Raw genomic sequence first — 16,326 nt, forward strand, 5'->3', positions numbered from 1 at the left:
ATGGTCTTTCTGAGGCTCTTCATGGGAGGTCCTAGAAGCACTTAATAGAAATGAATGGAAAGACAGAAAATAATCCAAGTCAAAAACATGGCATGCTCGCTCACTCCACAGTGTATTCACACACCCAGTAAAGACAAGTCAAGAGATCGCTTCTCCTGCAAGCTGATGAACGATAGATGTCGGCGAGGCTTGCTGGGGGACGGGGAGAGTGAGGAGGAAGTTAATGTGTGACAATAAAATAGAATAAAATAAAATGAAATACAATGAAATAAACTAAAATGTATGTTTAATCACATTTAATTACATTTTGTTTTCCCACCAAATAACTTTTTATCAGCTTGGGTTTGTCTGTTGTTTTTTAAAAGTGCACTTGTGTATTTTGTTGTGGCATAGCATAGGGTTGCGTAGCATAACAACGTAACGTGTGTTGCAATGCACAGTGTAAATCACAGCGCAAAAACTAAAAGACAACATCAAATGTTCAATGTCAAACACAGCGTAAAACTTTCAACATCAAACGGCAAATAAAACAAAACACAATGTAAAATGTACAATGTAAAACAGAAAAGGCTGAACGCAATATGAACCGTTCAACGTACAACACATGAAATGTACATTGTAAAACACAATGTATAACATAAAACGTTCAATGCAAAACGTTGATGTAAAATATGCAGCATAAAACACAACGTAAAACATAACACAACGTAAAAAAACAATGTACAACACAAAACACAATGTTAAACATAGAACATAAAATGTTCAAGGTAAAACACAACGTAAAACGCAGTGTAAAAAGTAAAACAAAACATACAACACAACATAAAACGTTCAACATTTAACACAACATAAAACAATGTCAGACATTAAACACAACGTAAAATGTTCAAGCTAAAACACATATAACAATATATAATATAAAACACAACGTAAAGCACAATGTAAGACAAAAACATTCAATGTGAAACATTCAGCGTAAAAGACAACATAAAACATAAAACACAATGTAAAACACAACATTAGGGGTACATCATAAAACACAACATCCAACGTAAAACACAACATCAAACATACAATGTAAAACTCAAAACACCACGTACATTGCGCAACATAAAACACAATGTTAAATGTAGAACGTAAAACACAACATACAATGTACTGTAAAACAAAAATATGAAGTAGGGGTTATAGTAGGGGTTTGTCTGTACATTTTGTGAATTGTTGAAAAACTCACATTTTAACCAGAAAATGTCCGCATTTTATCGGTCTCTAAACCATTGTATGCAAATTTAGATTTTACAAAGTCCTTACTTTGTTGAAAGACGACAGTTATTGAACGACTACTACTTTTTCATACACTGACACCCAGCACATTTCATGGCTTGCTCTTCAATAACCCCGCCCTCACCCCAACATCTCCTCTTGGCTCTTGCCGTGATGTGTAAGCCAGTCTCATTCCCCACCTCATATTCTTCTCAATCACGTCTTTTGTTAGCTTTCATTCATGCTTCTCCAGCCTTCTATCCCAGACCGGAAGATGCCTTGAAGAAAGCCTATTGATTTTTTTTTGTATGTCTTTTCTCTTGACCCAGCTAAGATAGAACAAGGAGCAGACTAAAAGAGGGAAAAATGGGGAAGTGAAGAACAGGGATACTGCTGTGTGATGTGCAGACATTTGTATGGCTGGAAAGAAAGAGAAAGAGAAAGTCACATCTAGCGCAGTTGTCCTGATGAAAGAGGTTATATACTGTATACTCGTGAACCTATTCATGGTCTCCCCTTTTCTTTTTCTCAATTTGTATCCATTTTTATGACTTTCAATGAACTATGTTGTGTGTCCACTCTTTATTTGTGGCTTTTTTATCCAGATAAGCCTTACCTGACCTTTTCCCTCCCATTTTCACTTCAAAGAAAACAACCTCACGATGGCCACGAGTCCCGAGGCCACACTGAAAATCTAATATACAGTACTGTATGTACAAGATATGATGATAATCTCTAAATGCTATCCTTAAAGTCACAACAGTGTACACAAGATGATGTTTTAATCAATATTTTGGATCATTTTTTTGGCCTGCAGATATGATCTGATCAAACAGGATGAGGAGATGTTATGGTTCTTAATGGCAGCAGTCCAATAATGTTACACTGCCCTTGCTTGCCAAGGAGGCACACCTATACCCATGCATATAAATATATATTTTTCCTATTAGAAAGATGTGAGTAAAATCATTTTTGAAAGCGTGGCAAATCCTTACCCGTGTCGCCGCTGCAATGAATCCCATTTAGCCTGGCTTTTGTATGCCAAAGGGAAATGTCAACTTAATGCGCTATTCACCAACTTGTCAGGGTGGTTATTTTCTTGGCTGGCGAGGGTTATTTTTTGCTCTTGTACGCAAAATGAATTGCTGGTATATTATTTATTTGTGCCAGTTTTAAACCTTGCTCGCTTCCTTTTTGTACAAGATTTGCATCTGGCATTCAAACATTCACACTTATTGACCCCAATAAAAGAGAACTTCCCTTTCCAATAAGCGATTTTGATGAAAAAAATAAAAAAAATATATAGAGTATACTTAATAATAATGATAGTAATTAAGTAAAATGTTTTTTAATCATGTTTTCAATATCAGGTGGTAGCATTAGCCTATTAACTAAAAAGAAGAAAAAGTAAAAATTTTTAACATTCATACAAATGTACAAATATGTTCAACAACCCCTCTTTTTCAGGACCTGTTTTCAGGAAAATAGTTCTTAAAAAACACCAATATATTTTTTAGTCACGTTTTCCATATCAGTGAAGTTAGAATTGATAAACAGTAAATAATATCACGTCTTCAAGCAGGTCTCAGTGTCGTGAGTAACACAAAGAAAAGCGCTGACTCGGCTGGGGAGAAGTCATTTGGCACCACCTGTTAGTTTTACATGTATAAAGAGCTGGACACTGAATATACTGTAAGGTGACCTGTGTATTTCATCATCAACGTCAAAATTAAGAAAAAAATCTATGCACATGTGCAGTGTTTTGTTCTTATTTTTAATGTACTGTATTTGTGTATACCATAAACAATATTTTTATTATCAGTAGTGGTAGTAGTATTAATGTATTTAAATAATAATTTCATAAATAAATAATAATTTCATTATAAATTAATAAGACATTATTTTTCTTACTATCCTCTTCTTCTTCTTATTATTATTCCTCTTCTTCCTATTCTTCTTCTTCTTCTACCTGTTCTTCTTCTTCCTATTCTTCTTCCTATTATAGTTATTATAACATACTATAAATAATTAGGAGGAGTGGTAGGAGTAGTAATGTATCTAAATAATTCCATTAAAAAGTTATAAAATGTATAAAATAATAATCATAATTAATAATAATAATAATATTAGTAGTAGTAGTGGTAGTAGTAGTGGTAGTAGTAGTATTATTTAAATATTACTATTATTATTATTATTATTATTATTATTATTATTATTATTATTATTATTAATCATTTAAATAGTAAAATTAGTATTTTAGGTAAAATAATGGTTATTATTCTTATAATAACATACATATCAATATAAATTTTAATATCAATATTATTATTATTATTACTACTATTACTATTATTATTCTCATTGCTGCCAGAGGTGTTCCTTTATAATGGTTTGCTGCAAAATAATATTATGAATAACCTCTCAATGTTATACTACATTCAAATTAGTAAACATATTAATAGCAGTGTGCATCAAGCTGAGCATTATTATAATGTTTTGAAAAGAAAACTCCCGTGTGGTGCTGTGTGCAATGTATTGGTGAAGTGCAGGCTAGGAGAGAAAGGAGGGAAATTGCAAGTTGTTGATAGTTGACAGGCAAAATGATCTACTAGCCGATATGTCAAAAAACAACTCGGGCTCCTTTGTCAAAGCTTCTCCAGAGTAGCATGCAGACTTTCATCACCAAGGTAGTAAATGAGCTCAACTGTTTTGTTGTTGTTGTTTTTTGTTACCACGTTTTTCACTCTCCTCCCTCCAATCTCTCTTAATCTCTCATTCCTCCGCCGGCCACCTTCATTCCTCCGTCCAACCAGGCGTCCTCAAGATGGATGTTCCAGTCCTAATTAGCGTCTGTTTTAGTATGCACAATGCTTTTCTGTCCACCAATCAGTTAACAGACATGACAGGCCTTGTCCAATCAGATTAAGGCCAGCGAGACACTTCCTGTCGGGAGCTGTCTCTTTAAATAAGTTGTGAGCTCTGAAGATGGATGTGAATTGGACTGCGGGGCCCAAAATGATGCAGTGTATGTATGTCTTCTACTACCATGCAAAAAAAGATGACTGATGAAGGATGGTCAGGTTGTTTTGGGATGTTGCTTCTGGTTAAAATTCAGAGACATTTTTTCCCCATAGGAAGTCGAGTGTGTTTTCTTCACTTTATGGGCATATTTTCAAGTACAATTTCAACATTAACGGCCATGCAAGTGTACAGGTTATTGTTTTGTGTGTGTGTGTGTGTGTGTGTGTGTGTGTGTGTGTGTGTGTGTGACAGAAAGGGGAGAAATCGTTTGGCGCCACCTTTTGGTTTGCATGTATAAAAGTAGAAATCGTGAATATAAGACAACCCGTCTTGTGGACATTTTTCTAGGGAAGAAAAATACCACCTGGATGCTGCACTGATACTGCTGTGAATGTTGTGGATCACCTCGTACTCGCGATTCAGTATTCACGGCGCTGCAAATTTGCAGATTTTTGGTCAAATTTGAACGCACCACATTGCTGGGAAACGCAAAAGTTACCACTTGGTGCGTCAAATTCTGTGGCTTCACTCCATCGTGGTTTTTCAAAAATGCACTAATTAATAAATTGTGCTGTTTTGTGGTTGAATATGGCTTATTGTTAGTAAAAAATATGCATTTTTAGGAATGTTTATGCATTGTTTTGCCTAAATGAAGGATTTTCACCTATAAAAATGGCTAAATGAACTAAAATACAAATATAAGGCATTCACGAGAGGCATTCAAAGATGTTGCAATGATATGTAGTATTTACGCAGGTCACTAGTTGTCAGTAATGTTACTGTAATGTTCGGTGAGACACACAAGCACCAGACTTGATCACTGGAACAATCAGGCTTTTTTTTACAGGTTTGAATGCTCTCACAACAAGCACTATAATTCCTAACATGGGCGACTGTAACCTGTAACCCATGCCAAGCTAAAACTCAAGTCTGAAGCCGCGACGTCACTTCATGCCCACCCCCCAACCCAGCTCCCCTACCACCGGAGCACAAGTCTTGATTATGTATGTCTTAAATGGCTTATTTTCTCTTATTATGTCTGTTATATTGGGTAATACGAGTGTAAAGGTGGCTATAGGGCTGTTATTTCATGTCTAGAGGGCTCTAATAATGTTAAGAAAATGTGTTTAGAAGGTTGGGTCTGGAACTAGTTAACCACGATAAACGAAGATTAATGTATAAGAAGGTGAACACAAGTTAATATTTGATAATAAATTGTTACTGGAATTACAACAGGCAAGCAGTGTGGATTTATGTAGACGCGCCTTCTCCGACAACTAGCCGGGACAGCCCCTCGTTTTTTCATGTTTTACTGGATCACAATATCAATAATATTAATCCAAATATCTTCACTTGCTGGGAACTGTATGTGAAACCCTCAGCATCCCCTTTCAGCAAATATGCAACAAACATGGAAGACATGCTGCATTATAAACACAGTATTTGGATGGATAAATGCATGCATACTGTAGACGTCAGTGAGGGAAATGACGAATGAGTTAAATACTGACGCTAATTTACGCCATTTAAAAATGTATCAGTGTCCTGTTATTAACAGTGCATTGAAGCTTACTGAATTTGGAGAGAACAAGCTGCTTTAATACATATTTAGCGTGAACCCTGTGCTTTGGCTGGCACTCCACCAGTCCCCCTTTTGTGTTCCTGCATCCCGCTGTTTCACGTCACTGGCTCGTCGCCCAGCAGTGTGTCTAACAGGTTTGTAAGCGCTCATTAGCACCACTTTTGACTGGCGTCCTGTCTGTCTGAGGGCTGTTTACCTCTTTCTCCGTTCTACTCTACCCCTTCCCCGCTTGCATTTCGTCCCTGCAGGGTTTCCCCCCCTTAGGGCCCATCCTCCCTGAGAGCTTTACTCCGCTTTCCCCTCGCAGTGTGCCTCGCTCTCCCTACCAGGCCTTTTTAATTAATGGTGAGCCATGATGCTTATCTTATCAGCAGATCTGGTTGCTTTCTATTAAGTGCACTGACAGAGATGTGTGCTTGGAGGAGATGGATTGCACACACACTCATACAGTCGGGTTCACTTATAAGAAAGCTAAATAAACAGAAGCACACACGCTTTAAAAAAACAAACAAGTGTGTCCACACCATCAAATCTTGCCACATGTACACACACATAAACAAACTGCCCTGATGTTATCTGCTCATGTGATTTAAGGAGTGTCGTTTGAGGGTCTCTCCTAGTAAATCCCCTAAATGCCCGGGGAAGACCCCCCACCCTTTTCTCGGCCTCCTATCTTTCCTTTACCTCCCTCCATCAGCCATGCTTTCCGGCTGAATGAACACTTATCATTTGGCAGATAAAGACCCGTCCAGGCAGGAGCTCACTTTATCTTGGAGAGCCATGTTTACTCCTCATGAGCACTCTGCCTTCCAAAGATGCCCCACGCACTGCATGCTCTTGATCCAGCAGGGACCAGAGCATGGAGCCCGGATTCATTTTCCCCCGCAGAAGCTTCACATAAAGGCATCATTTCCAACTCCCCGGGCGGGTCAATTTCTCTGTATTTACCCCATTTTCATGTTAGGGCATGTGAGCTCGGAGGCAAAATAAACCAGGATATCTAGATGGGGATTATAGTAAAAGCTATTTTGGCACACAACAGTGAGCATGAAGGCGGTAACAACAAAATCAATCCTCATACTGCAAAATCGATGCAGGTTGCAAAAATTTCAACAAAAGCTTTCTTTGCAGCTCACCGGGAGTTTCCTTACAGGCGGTTACTTACAGAGCGGTTATTAGAGAAAATAACACCGTTGATTGTGGAGACAAACTCGCCCACGCTTTCTCACACTCTCATAATTTCCTCATTTGGGGGACCATTACAGAGGAATTAGCTACAGGGGATGCTACTGTATGTGCTGGCTGTTGTTTGACTTTATTTACTCTTTCCACTGTGCACACACAAGAAAAACAATGACAAAATGTATGTAACACAACCCACATTATACTGGGACGTCTCTAATTATAATTGGAAGCAGTTGAACTGCACATTTTGGAGTAGCCTTTTATTGGGGCCAACCTCAGGCACACCTGTGCAATAATCTTGATGTGCAACACCTGTGAGGTGGATGAATTATGAATGCTCACTTACACATAGTTAGGCAAACGTGTGAACAGCATTTGAGAGATGAGAGAGATGTTGAGTCACGATGTTTCCGGTCATGTGCAACAGTAGAAACATAGTGGTTAACACTGAGCAATGAAACTCTTACTTTGCATTTTTTTAACTATTTTTATTTATTTATTGTATGTATTTTACATGTTAATGAATTCGTTGTTGTTCTTTCCACAAAGGTTTTTCTTTATTTTTAGAAAATATTTATATAATACAATTTTATTTTATTTATTCATTTATTATTGATAATAATAATAATAATAATAATAATAATAATAATTAATTAGAATATAATTGTATTGTTTATTATTTAGTTATTATTAATTTATTTAGTTTATTTATTTTAATTGTGTTTAAATTATGTTTTTTGTATTTTATATTTTAATTTATAGTTTTTCTTTTCCACAAAAAAATAAAAAATATATATTTTATTATTTTTACAATACAATTTTATTTTACTCATTATTTTTTTTATTGTATTGTGTTTTATTTTATTTTATATTATTTATTGGTCATTTTTGCCAAAAAAGGAAACTTTCTCCCCAGGGAAAAGCTTTTTATCAACTTTTTTCGTAAAATTTGAATTCTCAGAATTGTTTTGGGTGCAATGAACTAGGTGGCTTCGTCGTCTTTCACTCTCGCTTCTCTGGTGATATGCAAAAATAAGTGTTTTGGCAAAGTGGAATTTTTAGTACATGATTTGCTTTGTTTTTGTTTGTGTTCCTGAGCCCCGTCAAACTCTTATGTTGTTGGAAAATGGCTGTCGAGCTGAAGACAGCATAAAGTGGATTTTGACAGTCGTAAATCTCCCCCATACGTACACTGTCATTTTATCTATTTGTCTGGATTTCTCAGTGTATGCTCTGGGTGTGATGGGAAGAGATTTTATTTGTCTTCCCTCAGGTAATATCAGCTACAAGACGCTTTATTAAAGCTCCCAAGGAATCCAAGTGTCTCCGTCTGTCCTGTGTGTGCAGGGAGTTTGGCTGGAGAGATCCCGAGCTGCCAGAGGTGATCCAGATGCTGCAGCACCAGTTTCCGTCTGTGCAGTCCAATGCCGCGGCGTACCTACAGCACCTCTGCTTTGGAGACAACAAAATCAAAGCTGAGGTTGGTGTCCGCTTCATCTATAAAACGCCTTATGACAAATGAGGGGATTATCTTACTTTACCTTGTTTTGCGTTTCCCGACCTTGCATTTCAAGTAATGGCACATAAACAAACCTGTTCTGGATTATAAACCTTTCCCCATCTCCGTCCCTTTAAGATCTCCTTTATATTGATTTTTCTTCTGTCTTACCGTTGCAATTAAGTTCAGTTCCTCCCGAAGTCATGCGCCGATCGCTCGAAAGCAATTTTGGAGGGAAGCCCCTGTGGTGCGATCTAATAAAGTCTTTAATAAGGCAAACAGCATATAGCGCCGCTGTACACACTCAAAACAATTGGAACATCTTGACGTTTAATAACTTCATTAGCTCACAAAAGTGAGTACAGCCCATCCCCGCTCTTCACTGGGGTTGCCTTCATAGACCACCGAATGTCAAAAAAACGACTCATTTACGCGCCCTTAAAAGTGTTTGGCTTTTATATTTCTAATCAAGCCTGGGCTGTGCTGCTATGTCTAAGTGCTACTGTATAAAAATTAACAAATATATATAAATCTTCTTGAGCTTGACATTCACACCCTGACTCACCCAAACGGTGCACTCAATAACAGTGCAACCAAAAATAACACAGCAAGGGGGCGCACAATGTAACTGCACCACACAGACTTTGCGGGTATGAAAATGGCTCATGCACTCCATCCATCCATCCATCCATCCATTTTCTATACCGCTTCTCCTCTTTAGGGTCGCGGGGGCATGCTGGAGCCTATCCCAGCTGACTTTGGGCAACAGGCGGGGTACACCCTGGACTGGTCGCCAGCCAATCGCAGCTAATAAATGCAAAACAATACTGGCTTTTGTAACCCATGCTGAGTAACTTTGTATGGGAAGTGTGTGCGCGGGCTTCCCAGCATGCCTTGCGGGTATTGGTAGTATTAGTATCAGTACAGAAAAATATTGAAAAAATATATTAAATCATTGCTGCTTTGTGGTTTAATATTATTTGTCAAATGTATGCATATTAAACCAAAATTTACATAAGCATTTTCAAGCATAAAAGTGACTAAATGAACTAAAATGCAAATCTAAGGCATTCAGAAGACGCATTAAATTGTGTGACGATATCTAGTATTCTACACGGGTCACTCGGTGTTACTAATGTGCAGTAGCTATGACAATAGCCACTGCAGGGAGTACTGTCCAGAACAAGAACTAAAGAAGAATGTGTGAGTCTATATTGTGTTATATTTCTGTCTTATATTCTCTTATTATGCCTACTTTATTATGTTATAAGAGTTTAAAGGTGACCATAGGGTTGTTATTTCATGTCTAGAGGGCTCTAATAATGTTAAAAACCTTTGTAAACATGTTTTCTATATTTTATGAATATATTCTACTTATAAATAAGGAATCCTACTTCAATTATTCATGATAAACGAAGGATTACAGTATACGTGCCTGAATGCGATACCTCAGAGTCTGGAATTCATTTTTCTCTCAATGAATCGCAGCTCCCCTGTGCTGGCGGCACTTGCAGCCCCAGACCATGATGCCACCACCACAATGCTTGACTCTATTTGTTTGTGATCAGCAACTGCTAACCACTGAACATGGATAAACTACCTGTCACCCATCCACCCACTCAGTCACACACAAACACAAACACACACACACACACATATGGGAAAAAAACTCACCCATAATTCCACTAAATCCTCACAGCGCTGAAAGAAACGTTAATGTCTTTTAATGTCTTTCATAATAGACGTAATTAGCGTTTCTACGTGAAGGCATCCAATGGTGAAGCAAATAGCCAGTGAATGCTTTGTATTTTCCAGCAGAGTGTTTAATTCAAGATCTAAGGTGCCACAAAAGTACTTCTCACACACATTGAATGCCAATAACCGGCCTGCCTTGAAACGCGTGTTTACATGCACACTGTGTATACAGCGAATGCATTAGAAGCTCATACAAATGCTCCTCAATGAAGCACGTTTTCATTGTATTACACCTGCTGTGTTACCCATAAACTAAATAATCCTCACATGCAACTTTTAATTGTTCGTGATAATACTTGTGCTTTTACTTAACATAATAGTACTTCTCACAGTGTGACAACAGCACAGAGACGTTCAGAGAAAATGAAAGCTTTTTATTACTCTCTCGGAGGGAATTGTACTACTTAATTGTATGAAACTATATTCTCGTCTGCTCACTGCGTGTGTTGAAGTACAGTACCTGTATACAACAAAATGCCTTGATATGCTAAAAGAGGAGGAAAAACACTTACAACACTTAATACACTTCATAAAATAATCAAACACTTAATAAATTTGACCTTTAAACATAACTGAAGTTAGCTATAAGTTTGAAAAGTTTTTCTTGATTTTTTTTCAAGTTGATGCGCCCACCTGAAGTCTTCCGGCCGCCCCACACTTTGAAAACCCCTGACTTACATAATTTACTATGAGAAATAATGAGGCATGTGTAGCTTTTTTATGTTAATACAGTAGATCCTTGCACATTCATGATTTAGGGTCCCACAAATTCACAGATTTTTGGTCAAAAAAACATTTTTTTTAAAATGTGTTTTTCTTTGAAAATAAGCATAATAATAATAATAATAATAATGTATATTGTTAGAATATGCCTCAATGATAATGTTTTTTCATCAAGCATTGAGATTTTGCACTTTATGTTGCGGTCCTTGAGCGTACCGTAGTTGTTTACTGTTTATTTGACCAGTTGCAGTAGCTTCAACAGTCATCAGTCATCTTACATGATCATTCATTAGTGGTGATACATTTTATACCTGAAATAAATAAGAATTGTGTAAGGATTACAGTAATTCTCCGCCACTTTGCTCTTTGAATTTCGTGGCTTCACACAATTCATAAATCATTCTCTTTTGTGGTTGAATACAGTCTATTTGTAGTATTTAACATAGTTTTTGCTCAAATAAGCATTTTCAATCATAGAAATGACTAAATGAACTAAAATACCAATATAAGGCATTCACAAGACTCACTCAAAGACGCTACGTAGTATTCTACAAGGTCACTAGGTGTCAGTAATGTGACTGTAATGTTCAGTGAGACACACGAGCACCAGACTTGATCGCTGGAACAACAGGCTTTTATTGCAGGTTTGAATTATCTCACAACACGAGCTACTGTGGCAGCCGTAACACACGCCGAGCTAAAACTAAACTTTGAACCCCCCTGCCTGCCCCCCACTCAGCATCCCCGAGCATCGGAACACATTTATAGAAACACAAGTAAGCACAAGTCTTATTTATGTCAAATTTTCTTTTATTATGTCTGCTAATATTGGGTAATACAAGTGTAAAGGAGACTATAGCGGAGTTATTTAATGTGTAGCGGGCTCGAATAATGTTTAAAATGGTATTTAGAAGGTCCTAAACAGGTTTTCTGTGCTCCAACTACAAAAAGATTCCATTTATCAATAAGGAATCCTACTTTGCAGAAATTCACTGTTAACAGTGGGGTCTGGAACCAATTAACCGCGATATTTTGACAGCTGGTGACAGCAATAATCTATTATTGCGCTCTCCCAGGTATCACTTTAGCAACAAATCACGTTGCGACTGAAGGATGCGTCTTTAGTTGTGGAGTTTTGATCGCTCAAAGAGTGCAGAGTCAAGATATTTTGGCATGTTTGTTTCACATCTCCTGCACCGAATATACTTTTAGCTGTGTCAAATCTCCCAGGAATGTCACATGCCTTTGATAATGTGATGATTCATGTTATAAACGTGTGTGTGAAATCCGCTTTCACGCCTGGTGGGGTTTTTATTGTTTTTTTAATAAACACTGCCGACAGATGATTATGCAGTTCATTGGCAAATACATAACATACATAACAAAGCAGATGCTGGTAAAGATTACATAAGATGCCTTTTTCTTTCTTCGTCTGCAGTCCTTATTGGTGCACTTTAGAATCTTTTTGGCTCCTCGCACATACAACCAGGTCTACAAACAGGGGTCTTAAATAGCGGTGCGTAAAATTCACATTGTCGTCTGACAACTTTTTGTTTCCGTGCTATTTTTAAACACGCACCAGAGCCACAAAATGTCACGGCGGTTTGGCGTTTCAGGACTCAAACAGCCTGCTCGTGTGTCGTCTGTTTCATCATCACACTTTGCATACATTAGGAACGTCGATTATGACACTTTATTTTTATATGCACTGATTTAAAAGACGGGCACAGATGGCGGGTGACGCAGGGAACGGCTGCATTCAGTCAAATCGTGATTTGTTACTAAAGTGATACCTGGGAGAGAGAAATAAAAGAATATTGCTGTCTGCTACCTGGATCAGACACCTAAAACAGCCCTGATTGATAGACGAGTGAAAAAGAAAGTATATGGAGTTAAAGAAATGTCACATTTGTAAAAGTGGAACGTTCCTGATTGTACGGTGTCCAGATAAAACAACCTTTTTGGCTTGTCACAGCTGCTTGATTAGATGTCAGTGTCAGTGGGTTTTTGCAATCAATGTCCTCAATCACATTTTTAGCTTTTTCTCACCAGGAAAGAGACAGGCTGTCAAAATAGCACTTTCCAGAGCATTTTACCAGCTAAACACAGCGCAGTAGACTTCAGTAGTAAACTAACGCTACAGTAGTAAAGTAACACTGCAGTAGTAAATGTCTATTTTTCCACATACAGCTCGCTCCCCCTCCTCCGAATCCTCCTGCTAGCTTGACGTTGATGTTCTTCTCTGCTTTTTGACTCGATTCAGCTCCAGAACCCTCCCCTTCTCTCTTCAATTGTAATTGTTCACTCGTGGCTCGGTTTAATCCCTAAATATTCCTCACAATGGACGCTGATTGATGGCTGTTGAAGCCACTGCTTCCGTACGCAAACAAACTTTTGCGCCTTCGCGCACACATTATGGTGCGTTCAAGGACGGCTGAACAAAGTGTGAAATCTCATCGCTGGCCAAAAAACATTACCAGTGAAGCATATTGTAACAGTGGTACACGTATGCTGTACATTGTACCTGAATTATCACGTATTTATAAGTTATTACTGACTAATGGTAAGAGAGATTTGTTTTCTGTGTATTTTCAAAGAAAAAAAACAAATATGGAATCAAAATTACATTCAAATTAAACAAAAATATTTTCAAATGTAATAAAAAGAAAATTACAATTAAATACCATTATAAAAGTTTTAAAATACAATTATAATAATTACAAATGAAAAAAATGTTTTTTAAAAGCAAAAATCTGCAATTTTACAAGTGCGTGAATGCTGAATCGCAAACATGGAACGAGGATCTACTGCATGAATATGACAAAGCTTCAAATGCCTCATTATTTCTCAAATTATATAATATAATAATATATAATAATTTATAATATAATATAAATTATGTAAGTCAATGTTTTTCAAAGTGCGGGGCGCTCAGAAGACTTCAGGTGGAAAAATAAGACAAACTAATTTGCATGTTCATGCGTGGGTTTTTCTCCGGTTTACTCCCACATTCCAAAAACATGCATGTTAGGTTAACTGGCGACTCTAAAGTCTCCATAGGTATGAATGTGAGCATGAATGATTGTTTGTCTAGTCCAGGGTTTACCCCGCCTTTTCCCCGAAGACAGCTGGGATAGGCTCCAGCATACACCGCGACCCTAATGAGGATAAGCGGCATAGAAAAAGGATGGATGGTTATTTTTATTTGTAATATATTTTTTCTATTTTTTTAAAATACAATTTTGTTGATTTTTTAAAAATATATTATTTATTGATCTTTTTCTACAAATAGGAAATTCTCTAACTTTCTCAGAATTGTTTTGTTTGGGAACATTGCGGCCTCATCCTCTTTCACTCTCGCTTTTCCGGCGTGATGCGAAAATAATAATGTTTTGGCCAATTGGTATTTTAGTGAGTGATTTGCTTAATTTTTGTTTCTGTTTGTACCCACGAGCCTGTCAAACCTTCTAAATGGCTCTCGAGCAGACGACAGCAGAAAGTGGATTTTGACAGTCCTAAATCTACAAATCGGTCGTGTTTGAATTTTGTTTGCCATCACATTCTGTGGTGGCATGGCAGATTTGCGGCCACTGGGACATATTTTGTGACCCCCTACTTGACATCAAAGATTAGTGTAGTTAATAGTTAGTACAGAGGCACTTGCAGGGCAAGCACACGCCAACACTGAAGTCACACTGAGCTTATCACACAGTGAAATGAACTACAATTTGCATGCCAGCATTAAAAAAATGCATCAGGTAAGTAAAGACACATAGGGCAACTACTACTAAGGGGAATAATAAACAGCAACTACGCTAACTGTAAACGTGTAACTTTAGCAACTTTTTATAAAACAAGTACCGCAAAGCATGCTGGGAGCCGGCATCACTCCCGATACTTGATGCCACTCATGCTCACCCAGACTGTACCTCCAGTGGCCCCCAGGTAAATTGAGTTTGAGACCCCTGCCTTAGAGGAATTCAGGTGTAACTGTAAACAAATCACACATCAGGGAGTTTTTATTTCCCAGTTGATTTAATTGTGTTGATTTCATTATCAGCATATATTGTGCTATTGTTTTCATTGAGTCATGGTAAATAATGACTCCGTCTCTGCTGAGGGGAGCCTCGGCGCTACTGTTAGTACCATATGTTATCCTCAAACCCATGCCATAATACATGCATATTCACACATTGGGATTTCCAAAAGACTTGCCCCACCCCCTGCTGTGAGGTGAGCCACGCATGTGTTGTAGTACTATTCCTACTGCTCGCATCCTTAGTGCAAATATTAGATGGTTTATGATGGCCCACTTTGAAATGCCCCTGAAGGGAAATAACTGCCTGAGGCCACAAACTCAATTAACAAGATTTTGAAAGGGCTTAAAATTGAGCCAAAAAAAGCCTTGCATGTGTGATGGGTTTGAAAGTGTGTGACACGCCGTCACTGGCAATCAGTGCAATCAGCCAGTAAACAGTAAGCGTGCTGCTGATTTACGCTGACGTTCCATATGCGGTGACTCATACCTACTAACACACTTGTTGGGCTTCACGTGGTAACCATCCCGGGGAAGAAGTGTCACCGGTGTATCTCACAGTGATTATTATTTTTTTATGTCACGCCTGCAGCACCTCCGATTCCCACAATCCCAGCTGTCACCTCCGCTAACTGTTACCACAGCGATGCTGTCGCTATGGGTTACTGATAGCCATTGCCGCTGCATAACAACGGGAGACAAAGACAAATCAATCCCTGCTTCTAATCTTATTTACATGGAATAAGGCGAGAAAGACACAGCGGTAGCGGAACAACATGTTGGTAGCTCAAAGCAATGCAAAGTAATAGAGAGATGGCTTTTATGGAATTACAGATTAGCCTTGAAACAAGCGTAAAGACGGAGATAAACGTTGGAACTGAAGACTGTAAGTGGGGACAGTAAGGAAAACAGTGCGGTCAATACAACAAGGTCAGTTTGCTATTCACGGCAACCCTTAATCCATTTTAATTGAATAGATAAGCAAAGTCATTTTGCTCTACAGACTCCTGCTGCGTCATCAAACACCTCCATCTTCTCCCTGACCTCCATCGCCTTGTTTCACAACCTCCTCCTTATGTCTTTTCTCTGTAATGGAATCAGAGCTGCGTTTTTTTTTTTTAGACTTCATAAGAGGGGGAGTGGCAGGAAAATATGGTTTGTTACTGCACTTGCAAAATGTGTTGTGTCCATTATTCCACTTGATTTCACTTATGTTAGTTATAATTGTACACTAACTTACAGTACATACATTGTATTTCTGCT

General features: G+C 37.9%; 1 protein-coding gene across 9 annotated transcripts in view; it reads left to right on the forward strand.

Moving 5' to 3' along the window:
- The window catches only part of ctnnd2a (catenin (cadherin-associated protein), delta 2a), a 245,352-nt gene that overhangs the window by 157,883 nt on the left and 71,143 nt on the right, over positions 1-16,326 (forward strand). For all 9 annotated transcript variants that reach the window (XM_054765059.1, XM_054765060.1, XM_054765061.1 and 6 more), the window contains one exon: positions 8,399-8,531. In XM_054765059.1, the coding sequence (XP_054621034.1) occupies positions 8,399-8,531 (133 nt within the window). The remainder of the gene's footprint in view (positions 1-8,398; positions 8,532-16,326) is intronic.

This window comes from Dunckerocampus dactyliophorus, chromosome 21 (genome assembly GCF_027744805.1).
Source record: "Dunckerocampus dactyliophorus isolate RoL2022-P2 chromosome 21, RoL_Ddac_1.1, whole genome shotgun sequence".
Lineage (NCBI taxonomy): Eukaryota > Metazoa > Chordata > Actinopteri > Syngnathiformes > Syngnathidae > Dunckerocampus > Dunckerocampus dactyliophorus.